Source organism: Calidris pugnax, unplaced genomic scaffold, assembly GCF_001431845.1.
Source record: "Calidris pugnax isolate Ruff unplaced genomic scaffold, ASM143184v1 scaffold20, whole genome shotgun sequence".
Lineage (NCBI taxonomy): Eukaryota > Metazoa > Chordata > Aves > Charadriiformes > Scolopacidae > Calidris > Calidris pugnax.
The window spans coordinates 3404953-3420290 of record NW_015094510.1 but is presented as its reverse complement, the minus strand read 5'-3'; the positions used below and the strand labels follow the sequence as shown (position 1 = coordinate 3420290).

Below are 15338 nucleotides of genomic sequence, written 5' to 3'. Positions count from 1 at the left end.
AAGATTATTCAGATGTGCGTGCTACTTTTCATAGCAGCACTCTCTAGGAATAATACAGCATTCTGCCATACTAACCTTTTTTAATGTGGCATTTAGGCAATAAAATGGAAGTTCCTGATGACAAAGAAGCCATCAAATTGTGATTAATGCACTATAGACTATTTGCTTAACTATTTTCCTGTAGATTTCACAGCATTTTACTACCAGCAGTTGTCTTCTCTATTTCCTATTAATTATCTTGTTGTCCATATGCTAGTTCTTAAAATGCTCTTACTTTCCTCTTCTCCTACTGTGTCTTGATGGAGTGGTAGTGTAACATGCCATGTCACAGTTGCATTAAGGAGAACTTATAAAAAAGCAGCACACTGTGCTAAGTGCTGATTATTACTTTCAAACAAGAATCTTAAAAACACCAGAAGTGTGAAAAGTGATCTATGAAGTGCAAAGAAGAAAGGAAGAAAATGGAAATTGGAAGCAAGAGCCATAGTAATAGTCATAATAACAATTTCATGTCATGAATTAAAAAAAAGAAAAAAGAAAAAAAATAATATTTTAAGAAAGTCATACTATCAGGAGAATTAAACTAGTCTAAGCCTACTTTTGTACATAAAGATCAAATTTTGTGTTTCGGTTGAAACTAAGATCATCACAAGCCTTTTGGGACTCTTGATTGTGTTGGCACTGTTTCAGGCTATTTCACTTTTATGTATTGCTAGTACAAATTTAAAGTGGTAAAAGGGAGAAAATCCTAAACCTGAAAAAATGTATTTCCAGGTAAGGTATAAATAATACTGTGAGTTACAAAATGTTTTTCTTTTTCATCTCTGCATCTCTGTTTTTGTTATATATTTCAATTATTCTGGTGTATTTGCAATATTTTCAGCTTAATTTTACTAGTCCAAAGGATGTTAGAGAGAGAAAGGAGCTTAAAAAACCCCAAACTATTGGAATGGCAAAATAACAACTTTTACAATCAGAATTTAACTAGAAAAGTGAAGGGATCTGATTTGTTTAATTGTTATTCTATGTAGACCTAAGAAGTAGAGACATCATTAAACTTTCTACTTTAAGCTACTGTATTTAAAATTAATTCCTTTGAAAGGAAAATATATAAACAATTTGAATATAGGAAACATTTATAGAAATATAGAATATAGAAAATACATTTCTGTGTCCATATGTCAAAATGTACAAGATGCATAACATTCTTTCCAGTGACACCCTGCCATGTGTAAGAGAAGAGTGAGAATTACTAATTTAGAAATTACTAATTTAGAAAGAGTCCCAGCATCTAATGATCAGTGTCAAGGTTTTGCAAGGTTTTGACAGAGCTTGTTCTCACTTTTGTTATAAGTAGTGCAGGAATAAATGCAAATGTGTATTATGTATTCTTATAAATAAATGTATATCTGTACAAGTATGTAATTTTTAAAGAACATGTGTAAATATTTACAGTACATGATCTTTTTAATGCTGAATATTCCAAATCTATGATTAGAATCCACAAGGTGAAAGGCATAAGCCAGAACAATTATAGTTTTCTACAGTTTGGTTCCAATCCTTTCTCCCCTTGAAAAATCACAGAATCACATGCGGTTGGAAGGGACCTCTAGAGATCATCGAGTCCAAACCCCCTTCCAAAGCAGGTCCGCCCAGAGCAGGTTGCACAGGAACGTGTCCAGGCAGGGTTTGAATGTCTCCAGAGAAGGAGACTCCACCACCTCTCCGGGCAGCCTGTTCCAGTGCTCTGCCACCCTGAAAGTAAAGAAGTTCCTTCTCATGTTCAGATGGAACTTCTTATATTCAAGTCTGTGCCCATTTCCTCTTGTCCTGTCCCTGGGCACCACTGAAAAAAGACCAGCCCCATCCTCTTGACACCCACCCTTTAATTATTTGTAAACATTGATCAGATCCCTCCTCAATCTTTTCTTCCCTAGGCTAAACAGACCCAGGTCCCTCAGCCTCTCCTCATAAGGGAGATGGTCCAGGGCCCTAATCATCTTTGTAGCCTTCTGCTGTACCCTCTTCAGCAGTTGCCTGTCGTTGAACTGGGGAGCCCAGGACTGGACACAGTGCTCCAGATGGGGCCTCACCAGGGCAGAGTAGAGGGGGAAGATAACCTCCGTCGACCTGCTAGTCATACTCTTCCTGAAGCACCCCAGGATGCCATTGGCCTTCTTGGTCACAAGGGCACATCATCGTCTCATGGTCATCCTATTGTCCACCAGGACCATGTCTAACATATTGGTATGTCCCTTTTAGTCACAGGTACATGGGGATGCAGTAATTTTATTTTCCAATTAAATTGCACTGATTGTTTTTTCCCTAGCATGTCCCAAGCTAATTTCTTGCACATTCTTAATTTATATTATACTTGAGTGAAAAATCTCAAAAACTTAAACAAATCTTACGACACCAATTCACTTTTAAAAGTGCATGCCATGTGCACTAAAACCAGTGTTCTCATTACACTGCAGTAGCTGCCACATTTCCAGTTGAGTAAGCAATAAATTGTTCTAAGTTAAAAAATGTCCTATTTCAAATGTCCTGTTTTTTTCTTAAAGTATTTTCCTCAAAAGTATTCTTTTTTTTCCCCTCTGGGTTTTAAGAACATAATATATTGCATTTTTAGACAAATAAATGTTCAGCAATATGAGTAACAATGTCACCTTCCAGTGTGTGATACAGTCCTTTCCATAGTCACTTAAGTACTGTAATCTATCATAATATCCTCTAGTGACTGGACAAATGTTTAAACAGGGCTTTTAAAGAAGCAACAATAAACCAAAAGTAGAAAAAATGAAAAAAAGTTCTGTTGCTGTCTGGAGTCACTCTAGTTTTCTACGAACACTATCTATCCAAAGAAAAAACATATTACAGATCATCCATTAAGTGTAGGATGCCATAAAATCTGAACACAAGCCTGCACAGGTCTTCTTGCAGATTTGTATTTGCTGTTTACAGTGCAAGTAGGACATTTTGTACAATAATATATTTTGGAAATGTATGCCTGACAGAGCATAAGAAACAGAAAATTGCAGAATGCTTTAACATTGCAGTGTGTTACTACTAACTTGTTGCTAACTTGTTACCAATAGCCTGTTGCTAATAAAAGTCAATTAAATGTTAGCTCTGGAAATCCCATCTGTTGCACACTGCTTAAAAAATAAAAGTAAAACAATATAAAATATCTGAACTTTTGCTTCATGTTGTCCCTGGTACACAGCTTATATCTACCAAAATGTACAAAAAGATATATTTAGTGGCCTAATAGAATAATTTTAATTCAAAGTGACCTCTGGAGGTCATTTAGTCAAACTCCTTGCTCAATCCATGTCTAATTAGGTCAGGTTACTCCACGACATTTTCAGTGAAGTCTCCAATACCCCCAAGAACAGATCACAAAAATTCCGCTGTTTTTCACTTTTCTAATACTTGACTACACCCATGGTTTAAAAAGAAAATAAAATACCCTAATATCCAGTCAGGATTTCCTGTTTGTGTCTGCTGTCTAACGCTCTCCACCTCCAAGAACAATTTGGCACCATCTTCTCTGTGTCCTCTAATCAGTTAGATGCAGAGAACAGTAAGGTCTCCCTCAGCCCTCTCTTACCTAGATTAAACAGGCCTAGCTCCCCCAGACTTTCCTCATACACTGTGTGCTCCAACATCCAACCAGTTTGGTGACCTCCACTGAACTCATAACTGTATATCTATGGCTCTCTTGTACTGAGAAACCCAAAAGTAGACACAGCACTTCATATGTGGTCTCATGGGTACCCAACAGGGAAGCATCACCTTCTTCCACTTGCTTACTCCCACAACTCCAACAACATCCCAGGATGTTGTTGGCTTGCTTTGCTGCCATTGTACATTGCTGGCTTATGTTCAACCTGGTATCAATCAGGACCCCCTGATCCTTCTCTGTAGAGCTGCTTCCTAAACATTTTCTCCTCAGCCTGTACTGGTGCATGGGATTATTTATCCTGAGATTGCAGGACCTTGCATTTCCCTTTGTTCAACTTCATGACTCCCTTTGAGCCCATTTCTCCAGACTACCCTCTAAATAGCAGCCCTGTCCTCAAATATATTAATCATCTCCTCCAGCCAGTTTAGTGACATCTGCAAATTTCCTGTGAGTGAACTGCATCCTATCACCTAGAGCAGTTGTTAAACGGTACTGCACCCAGAAGTGATCCCTGAGGAACATCATGATTTACTGGCAAACAGCTAGATTTTTTACTACATATCGCAACTCCTTGAGCCTGTCTGTGCAGTCAGCTTTCCACCCACCTTATTGACTAGTTATCCATATGCCAGCAATGGGGTGATAAGAAGGTCGAAGTGGTCTAAACAAAGTATAATATGGAGATAACAAAGCTGTTAGCATCTATTGCCAGTATCTGGTCAGCTATTTTAAATAGCAGAAAGTTGACCGATGACCCTGTATATAAATCATGTCAAACAGGATATATTAAAGAACTGTTAAATTATGGTACCAGAGAGTTTGCTTGTGTCACTCCTTATCTGACCTTAGTTAAAGCTGTATTAACACTGAAATACACCACCGATGTCTGTATGTACAACCACAACTCATTAACGACTGTCATCACCATCTAACAACACCGCAGTAATATTTTTCTTAATTTCAATATGGAGTATTTTTACAATATTTCAATATGTTACAGGGTGAGCTTTTGTAAATGGAACTGGACAGGAAAGGTTTTATGTATCACTCCTCCCCCACTCCACTGCATCAAGTTTTAACTGTGAAATTCTGTAGCTTAGATAATAAACATAACTAATAACATGATCACTGAAGCTCTTCACCATAAAAGATCATTAAAAAATTTGCATAAGACACACACTTCACATAAATGAAATGGTTGCTCCATCTGCAGAATTATCAGAATTCTCAGTAAGTTAAAGGGTCTATATAGAGTCTGTACATGTCACTGAGATTATTTACGTGCTTATAATTAAGTTTGAATAATGTGTTGCTGTGCTGGGACTAATGACCCTTGCAGCGTGAAGCACAGAAATGCATCTATGAGAGACCAAACACCTTCTACCACTTCATTCAAAGGCGCCTGCAAGCCTTCTGCATCTCTCAGGCTTGGAATTGTAACATATGCCAAGGTCCTTTATATTGCTAACTTTTTGACTGGGTTACAGACACATCAATCAATCTATTAATATATGTTCTTCTGGCCATGGAAATTTTACTTATGGCCATCCTCCTACTCAGTGTGTCAAAGTAACTTGAAGATTTTCCAAGTTTCTGTTTAGCAATTCTTTTTGGAATATGGTGAAATAAAAACGTGGAAAAAGCTCTACCATCTCAATAGTCAAACTGCAGCTTTGAGATGCAAAATGATCACTGAGGTTTAAGTGGTTTCTGAGAGGTAAAGGACTGACACATTAAATAGTTGTATCTATGAGGTATTTAAATTTTCCATTTGAAAAAATCAGGCTTCGGTCAAATGGCATGATATTGAGATGAAGGAACCAGTAACATAACTTGGAATGTCACGCTTTAAACTTCCAAGCACTATCTGTATGTCATAACACAAGCAGAACCATGTACTTTACTGGGACAGAGAAAGCAAACTAAAGTTGCATTTAAAACCTTACCCAATATGAATATTTTTTTTAAGAATTTCTTATGCTTTAAAACCAAACTGCAATTCTCTTTTTAAGGAAACGTGACATACTTTTCCTCTCTCAATATTTACTAATGTAGAAAAGTAGTTGTTTTTGAGAAAGGCTAATGGTACATCAGGGCCACAGAGTTTATTAAACTATCATGGTCTATTACAAACTTTCAGCAATAAACATTTAGTGGTTAAAAATAAAGTCATACATTCTAAAAAGAATTGCATCCCAACAAGGTTGCCATCATAATTTTAAATTAGAGTGTATTTTGTTTTATAAAGAGACAGACAAGACGATACACTATGACTCTAATTTTTGACAAGTATGACAAGCTGAAAAACTGCTGACTTTAGAGGTTAGCTTCCATGATAAGTAGAAAAATAAAGAACTGTCACTGAAAATGCATGTTAGAATACACTTGCTTTAGCTTATTGGTATTTTCCATTTTGCTGCTTTTATTTCTTTAAAATGACATCACACATGAATCTCACTATACCATCATATAACTCTGACAGTAAATTAGGAATTTTAAGTTTTCTTACATATGGCTTTGCAGATTGAACATTTACAGAAACTGACAAGCTAGTAAAAATCCAGATTGTAATTAGAAGTACAGAAGTCTTAAATCAAGAGATATAGATATTTGTGCTGCCATTTAAAGTAGCAGATACATTTAAAAAAACCTAAAAGCACAACAGCACAAACCCCACAAAAAACCCAAACAAAACAAAATAATAAAACCCCCACACCACAAAAGACTAGGAGGGAAATTTCATACCTCAGAAATAAAAAAAAAAAAAACCACAATAAATCTGATATACTTAAAAAAGAAACCAAGGGACTTTGCACTTTTGATCTTAATTTTTACTTCTTTTTTCTAATGTTTTAATTTAAAATTTTGCTATCCAAGTTCCATTTATAAAAAAAGTACAGGGAATGCAAACATAGACATTTCCAACTTTCATTGTTCACTATGAAGTCTACATTCCTCTCTTCCCCCTACACGCTCATAACTTGCTATTTGGCAAGTCAATTTTCTTAAGATTTTTTCAAGTGTTCTTTGGTTTTCCTTCACTGCTTTTCTTATCTTCATTTACTCATTGCCTCCCCTCCTCCAAGCAAGCATTTTCTTTTCCTTGCTTAGATTTTGCCTTTTGAAAGAAGAATTTGGTATTTTACACTGAAGACTAAATATCTCAGTAAATACCAGGGATATTATACTTGTGTTTATGGAAAGGGATATATAATTGTACAGTTAATGAATTGTGCTTCCATTGGGAGCTTTCTCCATGCTCAGAATGACTCTGCATTTTGAAAAAAACTTTGTCACATTTGAATTAATTCTGGTCATACCTGTTCCAAGTATGCAAATAAAAATTAGTATTCATGGCTTCCACAAATTTCATGGTCAAGGGAAACTGAAGTTATCTAATGTGACAGAAAACATGTGTGGGAAACAACATATCTCCTTAAGTCAACACTATTCTTAAATTCAGTGGTCTGCTCTTTAGTACCAATTCTTCTTTAATATAAAGAAATTTCCAGGTTCAAATGTCTTGTCTTCGTAAGATATTACATGAAAGATCAAAGCAAATTGATTATTTTTTTAATTATTATCTATATCTAATGAACAGTAGTGTAATTTAGAACTTGTAAAATATCAAGTCTGACACTAGACAAGGAAATTGCTTTTGAAAAAAGATTAAAACATTTATGGAGATTCAGTGAAGCAAACCATTTTCATGAAAATATATTGATTTTTCTTAAAATGCTACTGTGAAGACTAATGTGAATGACTTTCTAATTAAAACTGCTTGGTGGAAGAAAGCTGTAAAACATTTGCCAGGTCCAATGCAGTCAAAGAGTTATCCTAAGGTTCCAGTACTTTAAATGAGTACTGAGGACCTCAACTAAGGGCTACAGAGAATTAGTATTTTTTTTATTATCATTTTCTTACGACTCAATTAATATTTAATTTCACCTATGTAATTAACTAAGAAGCAAAATTATTCCAAGATAAGGTTTAACTTCAGTCATATTTCAAAATCATTACACAGTCTATACTATATGCCATGTCTACAAACATATTTTTTGCAAGATTATTTTTAAAACTTTCCCTTGCTCCCCATTCCCACAACCAGTATAGAATTATTGTTTCTCTGAGGTTTTTTAACTCAAAAGACTTTAACAGCACTATTGTGCTTACACCTAGCTATAGCATTACAGTTAGTAGAATAAAAATTCTTATTTTGGGGTTTGATAATTCTTGGCTACATACTTGGCTACAGTATTTAAGAGACATACAATGGAGTAAAAAAAAAAAAAAAAACAACAAACTTTCTCATGCTTAATGTAGAGTAGATATTTTTGTGATATTTTTGTAGATGCAAAGAAGAATTTGATAGGTATATAAATTCAGTTATTACCCTCACTTTTTCTTTACTTTGGGGACATGCATATGTACTCCTTTGTTTTTTGTACTCTATTAAAAAAATTTATAATGGTTAGCATTACAGAACTCACTATTCAGATAGTCAACTATAATTCCCTATTCACTGAACTGATTTATTATTAAAATAATCTGGCACTATAGTGCTAAATATCCAGGAAGAAATTCAGTATTTCTAAAGATTTGAAAAAGTGTAGAAAGAAATCATATTATTTCACTCTTCAAAAGCTATTAGAGTTCTCTCAAACACAGTCAAGACTTTCCCCCGCCCCGGCAAGTTTTTTCCCAATAAGTGCTTTTCATATATCAGAGAGATTAATTTATATGATAAACAATTTAAGTAAATATTTAAGACAATAAGCTACAGAATATTAATTTCATCTGGTTTAGGTTTCACATTTTCATGGAGAAAAGTATTTTTCTTCAGAAAACAGAAACTCAAACTTTGAAAGCTGCATTTACTAATCTGTTATTTGGCCTTCATATCAGAAACCACACACACCAGCTCCCACCACCTAAACACACAACAACAACCTCCAAACCAAAAAACCATCACCCACCCACACAACACCCCACTACAAACCAGTAATCTTGGGCACTAGAGCATGCCCTGAAGAACCATGTCTACACGTTTCTTAAATACCTCCAGGGATGGTGACTCCACCACCTCCCTGGGCAGCCCATTCCAATGCTGGATAACCCTTTCAGTAAAGAAATGTTTCCTAATATCCAACCTGAACTTCCCCTGGCACAACTTGAAGCCATTACCCCTTGTCCTATCGTCTGTAACTTGGAAGAAGAGACCGACCCCCGTCTCTCTACAGCCTCCTTTCAGGTACTTGTACAGAGCGATAAGGTCTCCCCTCAGTCTCCTCTTCCCCAGACTGAACAACCCCAGTTCCCTCAGCCTCTCCTCGTAAGACTTGTGTTCCAGACCCCTCACCAGCTTCGTTGCCCTTCTCTGGACCCGCTCCAGCACCTCAATGTCCCTCTTGTGGTAGGGGGCCCAAAATTGGACACAGTACTCGAGGTGGGGCCTCACCAGTGTCGAGTACAGGGGGACGATCACCTCTCGGGCTCTACTTGCCACACTGTTCTTGATACAGGCCAGGATGCTGTTGGCCTTCTTGGCCACCTGGGCACACTGCTGGCTCATGTTCAGCCGACAGTCGACCAACACCCCCAGGTCCTTTTCTGCCAGGCAGCTCTCCAGCCACTCCAGAATGATAGTTTTTTACAAGCAAACGAACACACAATATGACAGAGTTATGGGAGCACTATTGTTTCCTACTTATGACAAATGAGATTTTTCATTTGGAAGCAGATTCACAAAGCCAAATTTTGAGATACATCACTTGCAAGTCTTAAAGAAAGCACCATGAAAAGCTTTAAAGAAAGAACTTTGAAATTCTCTTAAAAGCACGAGAACTTTTGAAAAATAAGGATTTCCCCACAGTTTTTTAAAAAGGGATCCCCTCAAATCATCTGCATAAGACAGGAGGAGTTTATTAACAAACTCCCCCTTGCCCCACTTTACATTTCCTCTCATCACAGTTCATACTAGTTCCCTGGAGTCTGAAGGAAAAAATAATGTTTTCCATTACTTCAAAGACTATGCATCTGCTTTTTGCTCTGCCCATCACTTTTCTACTCTTTCTTCACATTACAAGTCTCTGCTGTTCCTCTATCACACTTTCCAGGGTACCGTCCCTGAACCATAGTTTTTCCCAGTTATGCATGCACATAGAAGGAATAATCCCTTTTCTCTTATAAAGATTCAAGTGTTGTCAAGACAAGTCATAAGGCACTGTTCCCCCACTCACAACTGGTCACCCCTACCCTTTAACACAAAACGGTAAATAAAAAGATATGAGGCGCTTCACACCTAAATGCAATAACATGATAGGAAAATATGTATTATGAAGCTTAACTTTAGAATTATGTTTTCACTGGGTTGGAAGTTTAATCACGTACAGAAAAAGTATTGTAAACGCATAACTGGATAGATGTGACTATTTGTCTTTCTAACAAAGTGTGACTATTGTGCATGCTTATAAATGTAGTTACATCAAAGCCTGCTTATTAATTACTACTGACTTCCTTTTTGATGTACTGTCTTTTGTTGGTGAATTTCCCATAATCACAAAATCACAGAATCACATGTGGTTGGAAGGGACCTCTGGAGATTATTGAGTCCAACCCCCCTGCCAAAGCAGGTCCACCTACAGCAGGTTGCACAGGAACGTGTCCAGGCAGGGTTTGAATGTCTCCAGAGGAGACTCCACCACCTCTCTGGGCAGCCTGTTCCAGCGCTCTGCCACCCTGAAAGTAAAGAAGTTCCTTCTCATGTTCAGATGGAACTTCTTATATTCAAGTCTGTGCCCATCTCCTCTTGTCCTGTCCCTGGGCACCACTGAAAAAAGACTGGCCCCATCCTCTTGACACCCACCCTCTAAGTGTTTATAAGCATTGATCAGATCCCCCCTCAGCCTTCTCTTTTCTAGACTAAAAAGACCCAGGTCCCTCAGCCTCTTCTCATAAGGGAGATGCTCCAGGTCCCTAATCATATAATATACTTAATGTTTTGGAAATTGGCACAGAACTTTGTGTACTTTGTGATGTGTCAGATATATTAGTCATGAGTCTTCAAATGTGCTATAATGAGTAATTTCATTCACCACCAAAAATATTTTAATTGTTTTAAATAACCATGAGATTTTTTAAAAATTATGATTTTCCTCTATTAGGTTTTATTAATTTTTTTCATTGTTCATTATATTTTTTTTCACTCAAAAAAGAAAAAATATCAAAGTAATACATAAATCTTAAAAAAAAATGTAAAAAATGTAGATTTTTTTCAACACATACCTGTTTAGCTCTAATTCAATCTCATTCTAAGGTACCTCAGATGAATTCTGATCTGAAAGCTTATTTCTCTCCACTGACAGACAAAGGTTAAACTGGCTAGTATGGACCTGGAAAACTACAGTTTAAATGTCTAAATGCAAAGAAAATTAAAACCAGCCACAGAAATAGCTCCATAAGTGTAAAATGGGTATTACTACCTGAGCTGTAGTGGTAAGAAAAACATAATAAACCTGTGAATTACAATATAGTATTAGTTAGAGAAAAGAATAACTAAATAAAGGACATAACTGCTGGACAAGCACAGCAGATTCATTGAAACCTGCTCGATTACTTCAACAATAATTTCCGTATGGATCTTAAGGGACCATTATTTCTCAGAAATGATATGTAATCTACTTTTTATGTAAGTTTAATTTCGTGAGGCAGATGTTTTTAATTTTGTCAAACTACTAAGAATCAAATGACTACCGATATGATTTAGTTTCTGAATAAGTAGCATATTTTTGCTTCATTGATTCTGATTAATTTTTAATATTAATGCCATACCTGTTCTGTCAGGTGTAACTAGAAAACTGTGAAATATTGTTGGATAAAATTATTTATGTCTTCAACTTTCTGTCTTAATCTACTTCATCAATGAATAGAAGGAGGGATAATTCTTGACAAAAAAAACCACCACAAAACTTCCCTTTATAGTATCCCCATGCATAACAATGACAATTACAAAGCTTGCCTAAAGCTCAACAAAAAAGGAACAGTGATTAAAAAGCATTCTAAGGACTTACAGATACTTTTTACTATTATCACCTGTATGTGAACATGCATCTAATTAAGGCATGTACTGCTCTGATTCAGCAGACATTGTATTCATCACAGCAGGCCAATTCTCATAACTTCTGTGATGCTGAGAGGAATCACCACTCCTACATACAGATACAGAATGATTTCAAGCCAAAAACTAACAAGATATTTTTACTTACAGAAAATATAGAGGATTCAGAAGATCATAATTGAGATATTTTAAAACCGCCTTACCATGGTGTAGTTGTGAGCCACCTTCATAAGCTCTGTGCATCCTTGCGCATCAGCAAACGCTCGTATTCCCAAACAGTTGGATGGGTGCAGAAGCTTCATTAGAAAATGGCAGCAAACCTCTACCACTTGCGGGAGCTGGAGGAGGCAGGCAGCTGCCAGAAGATTTTCAATGGTGTCTTCTTTCAGTTCCAGGCAGCCTAAAAAAAGGATTGATAACACATGCAAACTTGTTTACTTGATGCTTACAAAACTCTCCATAAAAAATTGAAGAGAAGGAGGATTAGTATGTCTGACTGGACACCTCAGTGACTGGAACGTTATAGTATTAGAAACATTTCTTTTTAAACTTCTATTAATTCAACTACATAGAATCACAGAATTCACAGAATCACCATGGTTGGAAGGGACCTCTGAGATCATAGAGTCCAACCTTAAAAAGAAACAAAACAAAACCCAAACAACAACAACAAAAAACCCCCCACAAAACACAACACCCCACCACATCACACCCACCCACAAACCAATAATCTTGGGCACTACAGCATGCCCTGAAGGGCCATGTCTACACATTTCTTAAATACCTCCAGGGATGGTGACTCCACCACCTCCCTGGGCAGGCTGATCCAGTGCTGATCACCCTCTCAGTAAAGTAATTCTTCCTAATATCTAATCTAAACCTCCCCTGCTGCAACTTTAGACCATTTCCTCTGGTCCTGTCATTATTCCCTTGGGAGAAGAGGCCAACACCTGCCTCTCTACAACCTCCTTTCAGGTAGTTGTAGAGGGCAATGAGGTCCCCCCTCAGCTTCCTCTTCTCCAAACTAAACATGCCCAGTTCCCTCAGCCTCTCCTCATATCACTTGTTCTCTAGGCCCCATACATTGGGATACAAAGAGAGACTGTAAAGTGTGGAAAGGCAGACTTTTGCAACAGTAGTTTTGTTTCTAGAATGAGACTAAAATATGAGTAACTATCTGAATGTCAACCAGGCTGTGATTTTTTTATTTATTTTTTTTGTGTGTGCATTGGAATTGTTGATAAAACTTGTATTATTTCAGTGGTACCGAGCAAAACTCACAGCCATTTACCTTCCTGTAAGGAAGGAAATAAATGCCTAACATAATATGACTAAAACTATAAATATCTTCAAAACAGAGCTTAAAATCTTCAAACTCCAGGTTGCTTATTTGTAACGTGTCCTTGTTAGGCCTGAGATGGCAACAAAGAACCAGGCAGCCGCTCTCTTGGGCCCCCCCTAGAGCCGTGAGGGGGGAATCAGAAGAAAAAGGCAAAACTTGAGGGTTGGGACAAAGGTAATTTAACAGAACAGCAAAGGGAATAAGAAAACAACAACAATAACACTGAGAGAAGAATATAAAAACACAATTACGGCACCACTGCTTACCAACTGGACCCAGGATGCTCCAACCCACTCCCCAGCAAGGACTTCCTCCTGCCCCTGCAGCTCCAGACTACAGACTAGGTGAAGCTCACATGGGATGGGATACCTGGGTCCCTTCCAGAGCCTGGGGAAAATTAACCCTATCTCTGCTGGAACCAGGACATAATGTGACTTTGGGATTAATTTTATCTCAGTAACATATGGCAGGCCTCTCAGCATTTAGTTCTTTTAAAAGACTTTACATTAGCTAAAATAGCATATCTGGATGCATAATATTTATCTTCCACTAATTAATAGTTATATTGCAGTTAATTTTGCAATTTCACAAGTCATTATCTTTGTCTTGCAGACTAATACACTTTTTAATACACAAAAGGTAAGCCAGAATAAAATAAATGTAAAAAACAATTTCTTTTAGTGAGGAATAAGTGTCACTCTTGTCATCATGCTCCCCTCCAACCATCATTTTTGAATTAATGTTTTTTTACATTTGTATCTCTTACAAATCTCTTACATTATTACCTCAAGGAACTGTAAATTAGGGATCACAAGGATGTCTTGGAGAACCCGAAAAAAAAAAAAAAAAGGAAATTAAACTGTGCAAAAGTAATATAAATTCTAAGAAACTAACACTTCTGATTTTATTTTGCTGTGCTTAGAAAAATCATTTCAACTACAAGAGGATTAGCTGTATATTGATCTTTCTGTTCAAAGTAATATAGTTCAACAGTTAGATAAACTCAGTCTTTTCCCCTCACAATTTTTGTATTTGTTGTCACATAAAGAGAAATCTACAAATCTTAATAGTTCTATCACACTGCACTGAGGAGTTCTAAAATCCTCAACTTCACAACAGAATACCATTTTCCAAAAAAGCTGCTTTATATTGCAATACCAAACCCAAAATACAATAGCCATAACACTGAAGATCTGACCTTTTCTCCTTCTTTCACTATATCTGGAGCTTTTAATATAAGATGAAAACTGGGAAGTTATACTTTACCAGATTTAGTTGTAGCACATCCTTTTGCAAAGGTTAGAGTGTCAGATCAAGTACACAGCATAATTTCAGGAGTTTACTTCTGCTTATTTTTATCCTTCTATTAATGTCACGAGTTTATCTGTATGTTATCTGACTTTTTCTCATCATTTCTGTCCACAATGGGTTTAGGCAATGTGGTCAGAAGGCACACTCAGCAGCTGATTCATATCATATATCATATACATCATATATATGACCCATATATTTATCAGTGACACTCACACATTTGCTGCATGCTTGCAGGTAACGTCTGGATCAACAGACTATTCATTACCTAAAATATAGTTACACTGTGTCATGTGGAGGATATCAAAAGATACCTGTTTTCAGCTTAAAACTGATCACCCCAGCGCCAGAAGGAAGAAAAACAAAAATGTGCAAAACAGCTGCGAAAAGTAGATGAACTGAGCAATGCGCTGATGGAAACAAATTTAGGAAAACAGATTTAAATCTCTTTTTCATATATACTATTTATACGCTTATGTGATATGTGAAAGTTGGGAACAAGTAGGATTAAAATAAATTTAAGTCAATAAAAATTATTATCTGTTTTATAAATTATGTATTTCTTTATGTAATCAACATGACCATTTGGAGGAGATCTTTCACATTTTTACAGAAGAGTGTGAACGAGTTTCTGCCTTACATATTAACCAAGGGACTAAGTATACAATGGCTTGTGGAATATCTGGGGATATGAATATATTATAGCCTGACTTATTTTTAACTAAATTCAGAAACACCAATTTACTACTCAATATATCCAGCATGAGAGCTAGAAAACTACATTCAGCTTGAGTTAAAGAAGGTGTTTACTGTGCTTCATTCTTTCAATACTGTCTTATCCTGCCTTTTTAGTTTTCTATTTTTTTTTTTCTGCACCATCA

At 36.5% G+C, this 15338-nt stretch overlaps 1 protein-coding gene across 1 annotated transcript in view; it reads right to left on the bottom strand.

Moving 5' to 3' along the window:
- Window positions 1-15338, bottom strand: part of KLHL1 (kelch like family member 1) — a 185008-nt gene that overhangs the window by 142621 nt on the left and 27049 nt on the right. Inside the window, exon 3 of the mRNA XM_014966191.1 lies at window positions 12008-12204. Within this exon, the coding sequence (XP_014821677.1) occupies window positions 12008-12204 (197 nt within the window). The remainder of the gene's footprint in view (window positions 1-12007; window positions 12205-15338) is intronic.